At 34.2% G+C, this 16,108-nt stretch overlaps 1 protein-coding gene across 1 annotated transcript; it reads left to right on the top strand.

Moving 5' to 3' along the window:
- The first annotated feature begins 1,210 nt into the window (after positions 1–1,210).
- LOC144546945 (gibberellin 2-beta-dioxygenase 3-like) lies at positions 1,211–4,445 on the top strand. The gene is made up of 3 exons (XM_078295534.1): positions 1,211–1,718; positions 2,112–2,457; positions 4,007–4,445. The coding sequence occupies exons 1-3, from the start codon at positions 1,315–1,317 to the stop codon at positions 4,244–4,246; spliced, it is 990 nt and encodes a 329-aa protein (XP_078151660.1). The 5' UTR covers positions 1,211–1,314; the 3' UTR covers positions 4,247–4,445.
- The last annotated feature ends 11,663 nt before the right edge of the window (positions 4,446–16,108 follow it).

The raw sequence follows: 16,108 nt of genomic DNA, 5'->3' as shown, positions 1-16,108 counted from the left end.
TCATACGCGCAAATCTGACTTTCCTAGCCAAAGTTATGGCTGTTTAAAGTTTTTTTGAAAGCTGAACTTTGGAAATTCATAACTAACTGTAGCCAGTCTGGACTGATACAGGGACCAAAATGCAAAAGTGATTTGAGTAGCACATGTGATAGTCTGAAATGTCTAATAGGATTCTTGAGTGTGGAATTCAGATCCTAGATACTTGAGGTTCAATTATAAAATCTGAACCGTTTTTTTAACTTGGCACGCATCTTGAAACATACTCTTATATTTTCTTAAGACATTGAATTTATTTCGACTGAGAATTAATCTGGACCGTCTATATAAATTGCACCTCAGGTCCCATAAGATACAGATTCTTTGAGTGTGGTGTTCTGGTTTGCTCTTTTATTTTTTTGAGTGGTGATTTGACGAAAGTAAAACGTTGATTTGACAAAAGTTAAAACAATGCATGTGAGCTGCAGATTTGATTTTCATGTGCGTATCCTGTATAAATTGTAGTAAAGAGTTATGACATCACTTAAATATATCAAATGTCTTATTTTTTGGCGTACACTCTAAACAAGAAAACTTTTTCTTCACAAAATTATTTAAATCAAAATATTAATATCTCTAAAAAATAATAGAGGACCGCCTCTGCAGGGGGCGATCCACTAGTGGACTGGCCCGCCTCTGCATGGGGCGGTCTGGTGGGTTTATTGGGCCGCCCGTGAGCCTGACGGTCGGAGCAGTTTTGAAAAAAAACAGATGGCAGGGACATTTTTAAAATGATCTTTTTTTTTAGAGGTATTAATAAAAATGGCCCTAAGAAATTAATCCTTAGTATTAATTATATCAAATTTGATACATAACTAAATAAAACTATAGATACAATATCTATAATTTTAGTATTTATCTGTTTATTGAACATTATTTTTGTCAATGCAACTATTTTTTCACGAGAATCCATTCAGAATTATACCTATTATTTAAAACTTGGCTCAAATTTTATAGCAAATCAGACTCATAGAGGAAAGCATTGATAATAATTTAATAATTTTCTGATAGACATGGGTTTATCTAGAAAAGTACCAACAAGGCAACAATTACAATCGCGATTAACACGGCGTCACAGCCCCTGTTTTACTGAGGTGCTCTGTTATCTCTGTTCACATGCAAATGCATGCAATCCCCATAGTTTTCTGCTCAATCTCTCTCTATATATACCTCCTCCTCCATTCCCTCTTTCCCACATGCATTCAATCTCCATCTTCCCTCTCAAACCTTCACTTATAGTCTTATACCTCCAACCCTCTTTCTCTCTCTAAACAAACCATGGTTGTATTAGCAAATCCAGTACTAGATCAAATATCTCTTATTAAATCCCCTGACCCAGGAGACTACCTTTCTTCAATCCCAACCATTGATCTTTCGAGCTCAACTTCGCCGGATGACATCGTGCGGGCATGCAAAGAGTTAGGTTTTTTCAAGGTAACAAATCATGGAGTATCCATGGATTTGGTTGAGAAGCTAGAGGCTGAGGTGGTGAAATTCTTCACCATGTCACAGTCGGAGAAGGACAAATCAGGGCCGTCGAATCCATTTGGATACGGAAGTAAGAAAATCGGCATGAATGGTGATGTTGGTTGGTTAGAATATCTCCTTATTGCTACTAGTGCTGAACCATTTTGCGAATCTTCGATTGCGTTTCTAAGAGATCCTTCTTCCTCATCGTTTCGGTGAGCATATATATTTTTTTTCTCTTATTATTGTTTTGTGTTACTATTTATGGTACAAGATTGTGCTGCTCTTTTAGGTAACAATTGTGTCTCTGTTCATGACTTGTACTTTGTTAAATAAATAATTACATCAGTAGTTAACAGTTATCATGTGCCAAAGTTGAAGTTGGTAAACAAGATATTGTTTTCAATCTGACACCATTTACTCTGTAAAATATAACATCAAGTACATTTGCATCTATCCAAAAAAAAGAATTATGTTTAATATCATTTATATAAAAGCTCAGTTTCCATTTCCATCCAAACATAAGCAATTGTTCACACTATAACTAACATACATCATGGAACCTTAAATTATGACAAATTATAATTTACTTGTGATGTCTTATGTAGCTCTGCTCTTCATGAGTACATAACATTGATGCGAAAACTAGTTTGTCAAGTGCTTGAACTAATGGCGGATGGATTGCAACTCGAACAAAGAGATACAATCAGTAAAGTAGTACAAGGCAGTGAATGTGATGAGATATTCAGGTTGAATCACTATCCACCGTGCCCGTTACTTCAGGGGTTCAATTGTGGCCTTACCGGGTTTGGCGAGCACACAGACCCACAGATAATCTCGGTCTTGCGATCAAACAACACATCAGGACTTCAAATTGAACTGAGTGATGGCCGGTGGGTCTCAGTGCCTTCCGATCGGGAAGCATTTTTTATAAATGTTGGTGATTCACTTCAGGTATAAGATAATTCTTTTTTTTTTTTTTTTTATCAAGTGGCTTTTGCCATTTTCCTTTCATTTTTTTTTAACTTCTAAGAATTTGCTTTGAAAAAACGCAACATTGTTTTTAGTAATTTTACAAGTGGACAAATAAATAATACTTGTGAAATTAATTCAACAAGTTAATTGCATACTGAAGTAAAACATTGATTGTATTCCACAATTATCTATAGTCCTGTTGTGTTTTGTTTTAGTCCATTAAAAGGTTGAAGGTGAATAATTCATAGTTGAATAGGCTCCACTCTGCAATAAGACATTTTTGTATCTTATCATATACAAAGAAATTTCTCTACTTATTAGTAAATAATATGCTTGACTATTTAAGCTAAGTATTCTTTTTCAATAGGACCAGTGGATATATACGGTTATGTTATAAATTTATAGCATAATTTCCTATTTCCTTGGGCAAAGCTATTCAATATCTCTAACAACTAAGTCCAGATTGGAAAAAAAAATAATAATGTCCTAGTTGTGCTTTGATAAGAGGGGAAAAAAAATATATATATATATACAGTTTTTAAGTTTTGCTTCAACTTCACTTACCTCATGATTGCATTAAGTTGTAATTTTTTGTGGGTTTGCATGATGTGGTAGAAAAATGATATCTATTCAGTTTGGTTGAATCTTTATATTTTTCTAAGTACATGTTTATTTCATAACAACACAGACACTACTATTTTAAAGTTCAAAATAATATATCGATATGTTAGGTCAACTCCATTTACAATGACATTAACAAACGTCTAGATTGGGATTTGCCGTGTGTTATTATTATAATTTTTATTAGCTCAATAAATAAATCATATACTTATTTGCAATATAATTAATAATGTATATGTCACCATCTCTTCAACAATAGTCTGTCAACATCTCTGTTATTAATTACCTCTTTTTATCTTAAATTCATATAAATAGAAAAGATATTCCAAGTGTATTGCTTTTAACTATATATAAAAGATGCTCTCCTTCTGTTAGAATAATACCTAGCAAACATCAAGTCCTCCGGGATAATATGAATACCCCTATTAATTATTCAATTTGAACTAATTTACATTAGGTATAACTTAACTTAGTCCATCCATTATAAATATATATTTTTCCTTTTTTTAGCACTAATTTTCATTGCACTTGTAATTCATTGGTATTCATTTTTGTTGCCCACTAGCTAATTAATCCAATTAGGTGCCATATAGATATAGTTGACCAAAAATATTAAATTATTTTATTATAAAACATATCTTTATTAATGTAGGAGCTAATTTTTATGATCGTTAATTCATGTGGGTTTCAGATCCTCAACAGTACCTCACCATTTGAGTTTGAATCTGGACCGTCCGATCAGAATCCAGGCCAATCGGGCCCAAGCATATAACGGATGGACTGGATTCGAACTCAAAGATTGAGATACGCACCTTAGGTGATATGAATACTATGTATGTACCAGTACTGGATACCAGCACCATAGAAGAGAATTCTAGCTTGATATACAAATGGTGATATAACGTAGGTTCTGACAAATGGGAGGTTCAGGAGTGTAAAGCACAGGGTGGTGGCAAACAGTTTGAAATCTAGGGTTTCTATGATATATTTTGGAGGTCCCCCGTTGGCACAGCGAATTGCTCCCTTGCCACAGCTCATGGAGGAAGGAGAGCAGAGCTTGTACAAGGATTTCACATGGGGAGAGTACAAGAGAGCTGCCTACAAATCAAGGCTGGCTGACTATAGACTTGGACCCTTCCACCTCTAGACTCAGATCGGATCCTCTGTGGCATATATATATATATATATATATATATATATATAGCTTAGCAGTGGTTCTTCCTTCCTTCTTCCTACAAGTTTGCCGTGAGTAATTAACAGCTAATTAATGTTAGATATGGATGGATGTGAATGTTTAATTTCTAGACTCTCCTTACTCTTCCAGTAAAATGGGTGCTTTGCTTGCATAATTATTATATATGATTGCTTAATTTCTGTGTAAACGAGAGTGTTCATTAATTACAAATGCTGATATTGGGTTTGCTTTCAAAATTTTGTACTTCAATATCATGGCTTGATCTTTGCACTACTCTTGCAATTCTCTCTGTTTTTTCTTTAAACATTTTTAAGTAAGATGTATCTGATACTAATTATTGGTCTCTGTAAAATTATAATATTCTTTCGTTGCTCTGTAATTACAAGTGCATGCACTAGTGCTTAGTTTGACCAACGATTTAGCTAATGCATGCAATTATTTATTGTTTAATTTATTGCAATGATAACTTTGTATAATAGAAAGTCAACAATAACCATTTTAATATGGAAACTTCCAACAAACGAATTTAATTTTGTTAATCAATTTGAAGACATTTCAGGTGTGATGCCACATTAAAGTGATGTCACTGGTGTATTCTAATATACAATTAATTGTTTACTAAATGAAGCCAACAAAAATGTTAAATATAGTTAGGAACTATGCATCAAGTGATGCCTAATAATGGAGCAGAAAGAAGTTGCATTGAAATTGAATAATTTTTTTTTTTTCCTAAAGTTTTTAACTTTATATTAATTATTCAAAAACCAAGGGGACAGACATTGAAACATTGAAATTTTTAGATCATATGTAATTTTTGTGAATAATGAATAAAAAATTAAAAAGACTTGTAGAAAATAGATCTTTACAGTTCTATAATCTATAGTAGATAATCAATCATCCTATATCAGTTGTATATAATTTATACAGAGGGAGATGCAGAGGATCCAATGGAACCTGGCCTCTTTCCAATTTTGGTCCGTGGGATGGTCAGGACAGCGGGACAGGAAACAGGAACAGGCTGGCTAAGAACGACCACTGTTAGTTGTTGACCAAATCTAGTAACTAAATGGGACCCATTAATTTTATGGTCAATACCAGTAATAAAAATTTTCCATGTGAATTTTTTTATTAGTTCATTAGTTCATTGGTTCATTAACAAACGAATTTCTTTTCTTTTTTTTAAACCAAAAAGTAACCTTTGAATGAAATAATAAGATCATAAATAAGAACAATATTACAATTCAACTAATCTTCTGACATTTATGTTAGAAACTTTAATATTAATGATTTACGCGCTTACTAATGTCACACTAATTAAATATGATTCGTTTTTTATTATCTTTTCTTTATCTTTTCATCTTTACACCTTAACAGTGGAGAGTAGAGAAAAGGGAGAGAAGGGGAGAGAAAGAAAATATCGTGACCTATATTGTATTGATACGGGTACGGATACGGATATTATATCAGATACAATACGAAATACTGTATATGATATAACAATTTTCAACACGATACATGTATTGCCTTGGGCAATACGATACAAGTATTAATACAGCAATACGATACGTATCATATACGGATACAAGACTATATACATGAATTATCGGGGCCGGGTATAACATAGAGCGTGACAAATTCTTGCTTAGTTAGATATTTAATAGGAGAGTAACATGTAAGGTTAATAGATGTTACTCATGTATTCTCCTTTAACTTCATAAAGTTTTTATTTTGTTTTCATTTTCCTCCCTCATGCTCTTTGATTATCTCTTTCCTCGTTCACTTCGTGTGGACCAAACATGTGTTAGCTGAAAATCAATCTTTACGTAGAATATGGATGTTCAAATTCCAACTAGATGAACTATTGTAAACATTTAAAATAATAAAAAAAAAACTTCATCTACACTTGGATTTATTTTGCTTCAATAAAATAGAAATGGTATTTTGTTTATAAAAAAACCAGAGAAAGAAAATTAGACTGCCAATTTCAGATCAAAGGTGATTGGAATCAGCATTCCATATACAACATGAACCAATCATCTAGAACATTTTTCTTTTTGAAAGAAAGATGGATGTCTAAATTTTCAAATTCTAATTATAAAATTTATAAAAAAAAATTCATCCGTATTTCAAACTCACGACTTTTTACGCATAAAATATATGACCTTTAACACTAATTACAAAAAGTTGATTCTTGAACCAACCATAGAATTAGTTCTTCATGTGAAAGGTGACATGGAATCGCTGTCGATCAAGGTCTCAAGATGTACTGCAGCAACACATACCCAACTCTAGTGCAAGGACTATTGTTTAAAATTACATGTGATGAAGTTGCTATCAATTCATTGCTTTTGTGCCACCTAAGCCAACAGTTGTTCATTCCGTGTATTCCATGTCTAGAGATGTTGACATCTCTCATCATTATAAAGAGCAAGGAGATATGCAAACTTCTAGTTCATTATTAGCTTATGCTCATTGCCTACACTATTTGGTAATTAAATAATATATATTATTTTGCTACGATTCTATATATGCTTCTTACTAAATTTTTCATAAAAGTTCAATTGGTGAGCATATAATATGAGATAGAGATTTGTGCATTATCACCCAATTTAAATTTTAGTATTTAAATATCTATAAAGGACTCCATTCATTTCTTAAACCTGTAATCTCTCACACAAAGAGTATTTATCTTTAGCCACTAGATCGAAAATTAATTCTTAGTAGGAAAAAATTGTCATGGAAACTAAAAGTTTACTAGTTAGAATTCTAACTTTTTAATACGAAGTTTGTGATGAAGTAATTTTGAAAATAAATTATAGTATTCTCCAAAAAATAGCCTATAGATCTTTATAATAAAAAATAGAAGTCAAGTCATTTAAATATTTAATATTCACAAAAAAAAAATTCATCCAAATTTCAAACTTGAACCACTCACACAGAGAATACCATATGTTAGATGCCATTAAAATATATTGTTAACATAGTTTTATTTTTTATTTTTATTTGTTAAGCTTTTTGTTTGTATGAGCTGCCATTGTTTTTTTTTTTTTTTTTTTGAGGAAAATGAGCTGCCTTTGTTGGTTGTTATTTCGACATATGTTGTAAATGATCCTTTAAGACTAAGGGAGCACATTTCTTTTGCCATTTGCTGTCAGATTATAGAGGAAGATTTGAACACAAGAATCTTGGAATGGGGGCCTAGAGCAAAGGAGCAAAGGAGCAATGGAGCCCAAACAGATGGCAACCAGAAGTTGGTTGTGTTTTTGTACAGATTTCTCTGGGTGGTTAGATGAGACAATGGGCCCAAGAAAAAGCTGCTCAAAACCCGGCCCGTTTGGGCCCCACTGGATTTAGCAGTCAATGCTCTCATATGTATCCCAATGTACTTTGATCAATTAGATCTCTCAAAGAATTAAACTCGTTAATTTAATCTAGATCTATAATGTAAATTTATTAATTTTAGTTCACTTTGATGATTTTTTTACATCAAATTTCCAATTCTTTTAGTGCCTCACAACCTCATAAATTGGGCTTTTGTTTTTTAAGTCCAATTTGATTGTCAAGAGATCCTCTAATAAAATACTTGTTTGAATAAGTGGAATTATGAAAGATTAGATAAAGTTTATTGGTAAGGTACTAAACTATCTGATATGTATTAAAATTTGTATGGATGATTTAGATTCATGGGACTTTAAATTTATTAAAATTTCAAATTCAGGAGCACGTTCAATGCAGATCGGATAGTTTAGATCTCCAAAGTCCATAGAAACATTTGTTTTCCCCTTCTGGGTGCATGATAGGAGATGCGCATCATTTATTAACTAGTCAAGATTAAATTATTATTACCTATGGTCAATGCAGCACATTTATTAGACAGTAGTACAAAATTCTGAATTCCGGACACATCATAAAATCTAGCAGGAGGGGCCTATATCTTATGAATTTTACAAAAATGCATGTTTCTACTATTTACTTTTTGTTAAAAATATACTGACAAAACAATATAAATCACAATGCATGTTTCTACTCTTCAATTAATGTGTTTTCTATACATCTGAATTACAAGGAGCATATATACAATTTTACTATTTATTGTCACGATCATCAAATAAATTTATTTTCTATATATCTGAACCTTCTTTTCTATGCAGGGCGGAGTGAAGAATAGGAAATAGGATCAATTGAACCTGTTTTTAGTAGATTTTTTTTTCGTATGATATTGTAAAATTGATTTTCATTATCTGTAGAATTTTTTTTATATATAATCGACCCCCATAATTTGAAAGTCCGACTCCACCCTAATTTCTATACATAAACTCTTGTAATTATTTATACAAAACTTAATCTTAATCCTTAAAATTTGTTAATTTCTCATTTTACGTTGTTGAATTTAAACATATATAGTCGGAAAATAATGAATTTGGATCTGCTATCATTATTTTGACAATAAGAAATTTTATTATTCGATTAAAGTTGTTATCTAAACCTCAATTTTGTAAGGTGCAATGTGATAATTTTTTTCTTCAAATTTTTGTTGTGTTTCACGTGCAATAATGGTAATTAATTACCATCATAATTATTGCTGCGGGTATGAGTAGGTAAGATAGTAATTATCATATATTTATCTTGTAACAATTATTGAGGATCTAATATTTGTTTTTGTTTGCCACCATCAAACTTTCAAACTTCTCATTTTACCATCGTTTTTAAAAAAATTCAAAACTTGCCATGTACGCAGACTAGATCTGCACACCAACTTTTTTTTTTTTTTTTGCTTTCCTCTTCGGTTCTGTTCTATATTTTCAAAATAATTGATGTGCAGACTGAATTAGTGCATTTGGTAAGTTTTGAATTTAAAAAAAAACAATGGCAAGATGTGAATTTTACAACTTTGAGATGGTAACTAAAAAACTTTCTGCAACTTCTAACACAATTTCTTTAAAAATATACTTTTACTTTTATGATATTTATAAAATACACTTGAGCTTTACAAAATTAATATCTTTTGGTTACTGAAATATTTTCCCAAAATATATGCTTCTTTTTCTTCGTTTTTCAGAAAAATTATAAAAAAAATAAATAATATTCAAAATAATTATAAAATTATTTCTGGTCCAATTTTTTTGCCCCAATCTACTAATTATTCAGCCTCCGCCTCTACAGACTCATCAAGCTCGCGCAAGTGACGATTAATTAATTTATTAATTTTTAGCCAAATATTAATAATATCAATCGTACTTGTGTAAAGTGCAAACTATATTTTTACTTTCAAGCCGATGCAATAGGTGAAATTCTTGACTCAACTAATTAACCTGAGGTGAATTATATAAAGGATAATAATTACAATGGCAATATAAACAAACGAATTAAATAACAATTGCCACAGAAGATCTCAATCGAGCTTGGGCGAGTCAAAAGTAAATCTTTTTAGCAAATTAATCATCATCTAAATCCAAAATTAAGAAAATATAAAACAATGAATAAACACAATCATATGAAAATGTACGTGTTGTATGTAAATAATTGGATTTTAGTTTTTGTTCAGTAACTTTTGTTAAATCACAATTATTAGGTTGTATTGTTGGAATATTATTCCGATAATTCATTAAAAATGACTCTTAATCAAGTATTTTGCACATGAAATAAATTAAATAAAGTTATAATAATCAAGTATTTAATTTGTATCTGCCTTAAGGATATAATAATGCCTTCACATGCAGAATTAGGTATTTATTCATTTCCATGATTCGATCTTAAGTATATCTTAATTTCTCATTTGTAAGATGATTATGTATTGATAAACATTTAGTTCAAAATAATGAACTCGTACACCAAATTTCTCTGCTATATGTAATAAAAAGGCAACTCCCATTTAACTCATCTGCTATATTTTTATCAAGATTCATGTGTATGTGGTAGTTCAAAATCCGCTGCTTTTTTCTATTTTTATTCTTCTAAGAAGAGCAACACCATCCCTTTTTTTTTTTTTTTTTTCTCTTTCTCTCTCTAAAAGCAGGGTGTTGCCCTTCTCCAAAAAAAGCAGCAAATTTGAATTTGTATTTGGTGATTCAAATGGCGCAGCTGGGTAAACGCTCATGGAGTTAAAACAATTTAAATCGACATAATGACTTACAAATAATATATTAAAAAAAAATCTCTTACAACTAGGGACCAAGTCACTTGAGAATTCGTATCCTCTGTATTAACGGAACGTTTGTTAATAGATCTGGACCGTCCAATTGAGATCTGCACTAATATTATAGGGCAAGGTGCGTCATAGGCATATGCCGGATTGGCTTTGATCATGATCAGACAGCCGTGATGCATTAAACTCGAAAGATTCCCTTTTGAGTTAATGTAGAGGATACGAATTCGTCACATGAGGTCACGCAGAGCAGAGACACTTGCCTTATCTCTAGTCCAATTTTTGTATTTTATTTTTTTTCAAAACATACGTTTTTTTTCTCATGTTTATTTTTTTAGAAAAAAAATTATGAAAACATATTTTTATTTAAATTATCATACAATTATGTTAATTCAATGCATAAATAATTTGTATTTTTTTTTAATATTATGCATAGCTCATTCCATTTTTGAGAATTAGAATTTTACTTTTATTTAATTATTTTACTATTTCTAACTCATCCTAGCTCTTACGCTTGAGAATGTTTGATTGCAGTTTTAGAATAGCAAGAATAGTGAAATTGACATTTGTCTTATTAGAATAACTTGTTATAATATTTTGTGAGAATAATTTGTTATAATAAGACAAATAAGTTTGATTCTCTATTTTTGATATTCTAACACAACCAAACATTGAATAGCTTGTTCTTAAGAATAGCCTGTTCTCAATCCAGTCAAACATTTTAGAGCGATGATTCATAGTAGAGATATTTTGTTGAAATTTGGTAGGGTCATATCCACGTTAGTAGTTATCCTTATGGCGCTCTAATTATATATGGTATATACAGTACTTTACCAACCTCTTCATCATTCAATGTTTCATAAATCATGGATGAGGGAGGTCCCCAATTTACGGGCCAATCCGTACCAGGAGTTCCCTAATTGGTACCAATAATTTTTTTTTTTTTTTAGAAAGCTTGGTAGGGGCAATTGTTACCAATTATTACCGGAACAGATTTGACTTTCTTATAGGTCCCGATATTTTTTAAAATACCTAACTAATAAATAAATTTATTAAAAATAACCACGTTATCATCAAATTTATAAAAATACCCTCCGCGGATATTATCCGCGCTCTCGATTAAATATTCCCGCCCGCGCATATTATCCGCGGCCCGAACATTAAATTAGAGATGCCCTGCACGAATCCTGAAGTCAATGCGCGGCCCCGAATTAATGGCTGGAAGCGCAGAAATTATCCGCGGGCGGGCCTTTAAAATAAGATATGCACGGATCTTGAAGCAACCTCCTTTCTTCTCCAAAGCAGACCCGCCTGTCCCGTTTTCTTCTGTCACCAGAGCCGTGAAAACCACCACTGCTCCGCCAAATCGGACCCGCCCCACCCCTTCTTGCTCCGCCCCGATCTTGGTCTGCCTTGCCCCTTCTTGGTCTGCCCTGCCCCGCTCCATCTCTCCCATCTCGTTGATTGTCCCCTTTCCTACCTCTTTGTGAAAGGCGAAAAAAGAGCCGTCGGGCGTTACCTTTGACTGCCATAACCGGTGTAGCATCTCCACGACTCCACTACTCAAGAAGGGTAAGTAATTTTATGTCAATTTTGAGTTAATTTGATTGAATTGTTAATGCACGTAAGATGTTCGATGAAATGCATGTAAGATGTTTAATAGCTTATTTGTGATATGTCAATGTCAAATTGTTAGTATATTTAGCCCAACTCAAGAACGGTAAGTAATTTTATGTCAATTTTGTGTTAATTTGATTGAATTGTTAATGCACGTAAGATGTTTGATAGCTTATTTGTGATATGTCAATGCCAAATTGTTAGTATATTTAGCCCAATTATTGTCATATGTCAGATGTTCGACGAAAGACGTAATGGAATTTTATAGGAATTATTTTTATTAATTGAAGTGATGTATATAATTATTTCTTTTTTTACAATATGATTGTTCAAATGACATGAGTGGAAGAATGATATTGGTACCAGAGTGTTGGTACGTACTGGTAAACATTCCATGATTTTTTCATTTAATAATTGTAGTCCCATTATTAGCATAACACTATTACATAATATAGAGTAGAATTAGAATGTTTATTTATGAATTACTCTTGAACCAAGTTGGTGTATTAAAATTTAATAGTTCAAAAGCACGCTTCTATGAACATGAAGGTATATTCATTGCAATAGTTTACTTCAAAGGTTAAACTTTGGTGGAAATTTGCTAAATAGTTGGATTTTATGTGTTATTCATTTTGAATGGATTCACACAAATAATAATAAAATAATAATTAAAAAAATAGGAATAAAATATAGAGATGTTCATTTCTTTATAGAGTAATGTATTAATTTTCATGTAATTCTAAATATAGAGATGTTCATTTATTTATAGAGTAATGTATTAATTTTCATGTAATTCTAAATATAGAGATGTTCATTTTATTATAGAGTAATGTATTAATTTTTATGTAATTCTAATACCATTTGATGTTTCAAGAACTGATATTATTATAAACTATTGTAAATTTCAGATCATTTCATAAACGGGGGAACTAGCATCAAATTTTCATTATTTTTCACAGATATGATTTATTTTATTCGTCAGACTATAAAATTATAAGAGAGGTTTCACAATTGTTACTGTTATGAAATTAACTAATTGTCAATGAATTTGTATCCTTCTTTTTTTATTTGAGAGTGCATATCGAGTACCATACAAAAATGTCCCTTTTAAAAAAAAATAAAAATGTCTTAATTAGAATTTTTGTATAACAAATGAAAGTTTTCTTATTGCTTTCAATGATTTTAATGTAGGATGGTGGCTAGGGGACGGGGACGGCCTAGGAGAGTACCACCATCGGACCCTGATCTTGAGCCAATTCCCGATAACAGCACGGAACATTTCAGTCCTCTATTATGGATGACTCACGCAGAGCACCAAGTTTCACTGGCATCTATTGAGGTACTTGATTACTTTTTTAAGTTTAAATTTTGTGGAGTTGTCATATTTTCAGTTTTTTATGTTGTTTACTTCTTTCAACACAGAGTGAGGAGATTGTAGAGGCCAGGAGTTGGCATCCTAGTATACAGTACTACTCGTTGATGGACCAGTATCTGCAAATTTGGGACTGCATCATTTGGTCGATATTATGGAGACGGAGACTAAAGCCATTAATGCGTCCCTCATGGCAGGACTAGTGGAGCGATGGCGCCCTGAGACTCAGACATTTCACCTACCGTTCGGAGAGATGACAGTGACTCTCCAGGACGTTAGTGTCCTATGGGGTCTGCCCATCCAGGGTGAGCCCGTTGGTGGCATATCTGACCCCCCTGAGGATGATGACGACATGATCAATGACAGACTCGCAGAGCTGTTGGGAGTTGAAGGAGATATACGGGATAATAATGGGAAGTCCAGATACGCTATCAAGAAGACGAAGCTGCGAGCTCTGTTTGCGAGAGGTTTGGATCGGCATGCCACGGAGCTCGAGATTCAGAGGTACTAAAAAACTATTAGGAAATAAATTTAAATTGTACTATAATTAATGCCGAAAAATGAGTTGCCTTCTAATTTTAATATTACAGATATACACGGGCCTTCCTGATGGACCTATTTGGTTCTATTATGTTCCCTGATTCGAGCGGTGATACTGTCCTGCTGATGTGTCTGGAGCTGGTGCAGGACCTTGAGCCCGGTAGAAAGTACAATTGGGGTGGGGCAGTCCTGGCACATCTTTACTTCAACTTGTACCAGAGTTGTCAGGTCAGTAAGTTCTTGTTGTCTTATTTTAAATTTTTGAACTTCTCTGTGATGGCTAATATTCTTCAAATTACAGAAGAAACACAAGGTTATGTACGGGCCAATAATTCTACTGCAGCACTGGGCATGGTCACGGCTACCGGTGGGGGTACCTGTGCTGAATGAATCGCCAGAATGGGGAGTTCCCACGAATGAAGACTGTCATGCATTTGGCAAGAAATTTTATGGACATCACCAGCACAGGAACCAGCCTCATGGAAAACCAGTAGGTATCAGGCTAGTCCGAGGATAGATTCAGAGCCTGGGTGACACGCAGGTGACCTGGACTCCATACCAGGAGCTATACAGTGAGGGGAGGCTGCCGCAGACTGTAGCAGATGATTCGGCGGTGTGGCTATACAGGGGTCCACTGGTGTGCTTTTGGATAGTGGAGTTCCACTATCCGGACCGGGTGCTCCGTCAGTTTGGATATCCTCCACTCCTCCCCGCAGATCCAGACGTCCCGAGATCTGAGATCAGGAGGCTACACGGGTAAGTTATGTTATTCTATTATTTAGTAGCGGACATTGGTTATTGACTTAAAATTGCAACTAACATATTAATTACAGGATGACGCACGGCAATCACCTCGGCAGAGATTGGAGTATGTTTTACCAAATACACTACGGAATGGCCAGAAATATGATTGCCAACTTGTGGCATATGCCGGAGGATGGGGTGCAGTTCCAGGGAGATCCTCTATTGAGATACGAGGCTTGGTACGTACGTGTCTGCATGGCCTCGGTTTATCGAGAGGGAGATTACGACAATTTTCTTCGCGGGAAGATATTCTCAGATGATGGTTATACCCCCACTAGCCGGAAAGGTGCTCGTCAGGTAATGCATAATTTTGAGAAATATGAACTTTTTTGCATAATTTTTACTAAATCTAACCTTGTTTTTTTTAGCTGTTGGTAGCGCTTAAAGGTGCCGCGCGTTCAATCATCTGTCTTGGAAAAATAGGCTACAGAGCAGTCGGGCATGCGATGTTGAACTTGGTTGCCCCTTGTATTGAGGACAACGGCCACGAGGCAAAGCTAGTCACTATGGTACGAGACACGGGAGAGAATATTGATTGGCGCAAAATACGGTCAGATGAGCCTGATGCGCCACCTGTGCTGAACAGTGAGATGCCACCGATCCCCACAGAACAGCCAGAGTGGGAATATCATTGTTTCGTACTTACTATGACCGGTTGGCACGCCTACCGTGACGAGCATGGACGTCCAGTTCTTCCCCGGTATATGATTCTTTATTTTATTTATTTCTTTATTTTAGGTAAAGATTCAGTAAAAATTTACTAAATTATTGGTATCCTTGTAGGGTCCTGCATACATGCCACCACCACTTGAGCAGCACGAGTCTCCAGAGATCCAGCCTGAGCAGGATGATGAGAGGTTCACTTTCAGCCTTTCAGATTTACCTCCAGCTGATCAGTGGGATACAACCACCTCTCCGGGTCAGCCGTATCCACCGAGGGCTCATGATTGGGAGGCTTCTGGGAGCGGGACTCAGACTGACTGTGCATCCCAGTTTGTAGAGTCCCTATTCCATACCCCACCGCCATCGCCAGCTACTTACGAGACCGAGCCCACAGATCCATGGAGTATAGCACTCACGATGAGCGCACAGGCCGAGCCCGAGGAGGAGGTTACACCAGCTCGTAGATCGCAAGATGGAGAACTACAGTGGCAAGACTGGCGTCAAAGGAATTTCAGTAGGGAAAGAGCACTGAAGTTAATTTCTACGACCTCGAAGAAATTGGAATCCCAGTAACCGTCCACATCCCCATGATGATGTGCTCCTTCTGGCTGGTTGCACTGCTTCTTCTTGCTGGTATGCTGTACCAGATGGTCCTGCGCCAGATGTGCTCCTT

Source organism: Carex rostrata, chromosome 30 (assembly GCF_964058835.1).
Source record: "Carex rostrata chromosome 30, lpCarRost1.2, whole genome shotgun sequence".
NCBI classification, from domain to species: domain Eukaryota; kingdom Viridiplantae; phylum Streptophyta; class Magnoliopsida; order Poales; family Cyperaceae; genus Carex; species Carex rostrata.
This window is presented reverse-complemented; position numbering and strand designations above follow the sequence as displayed.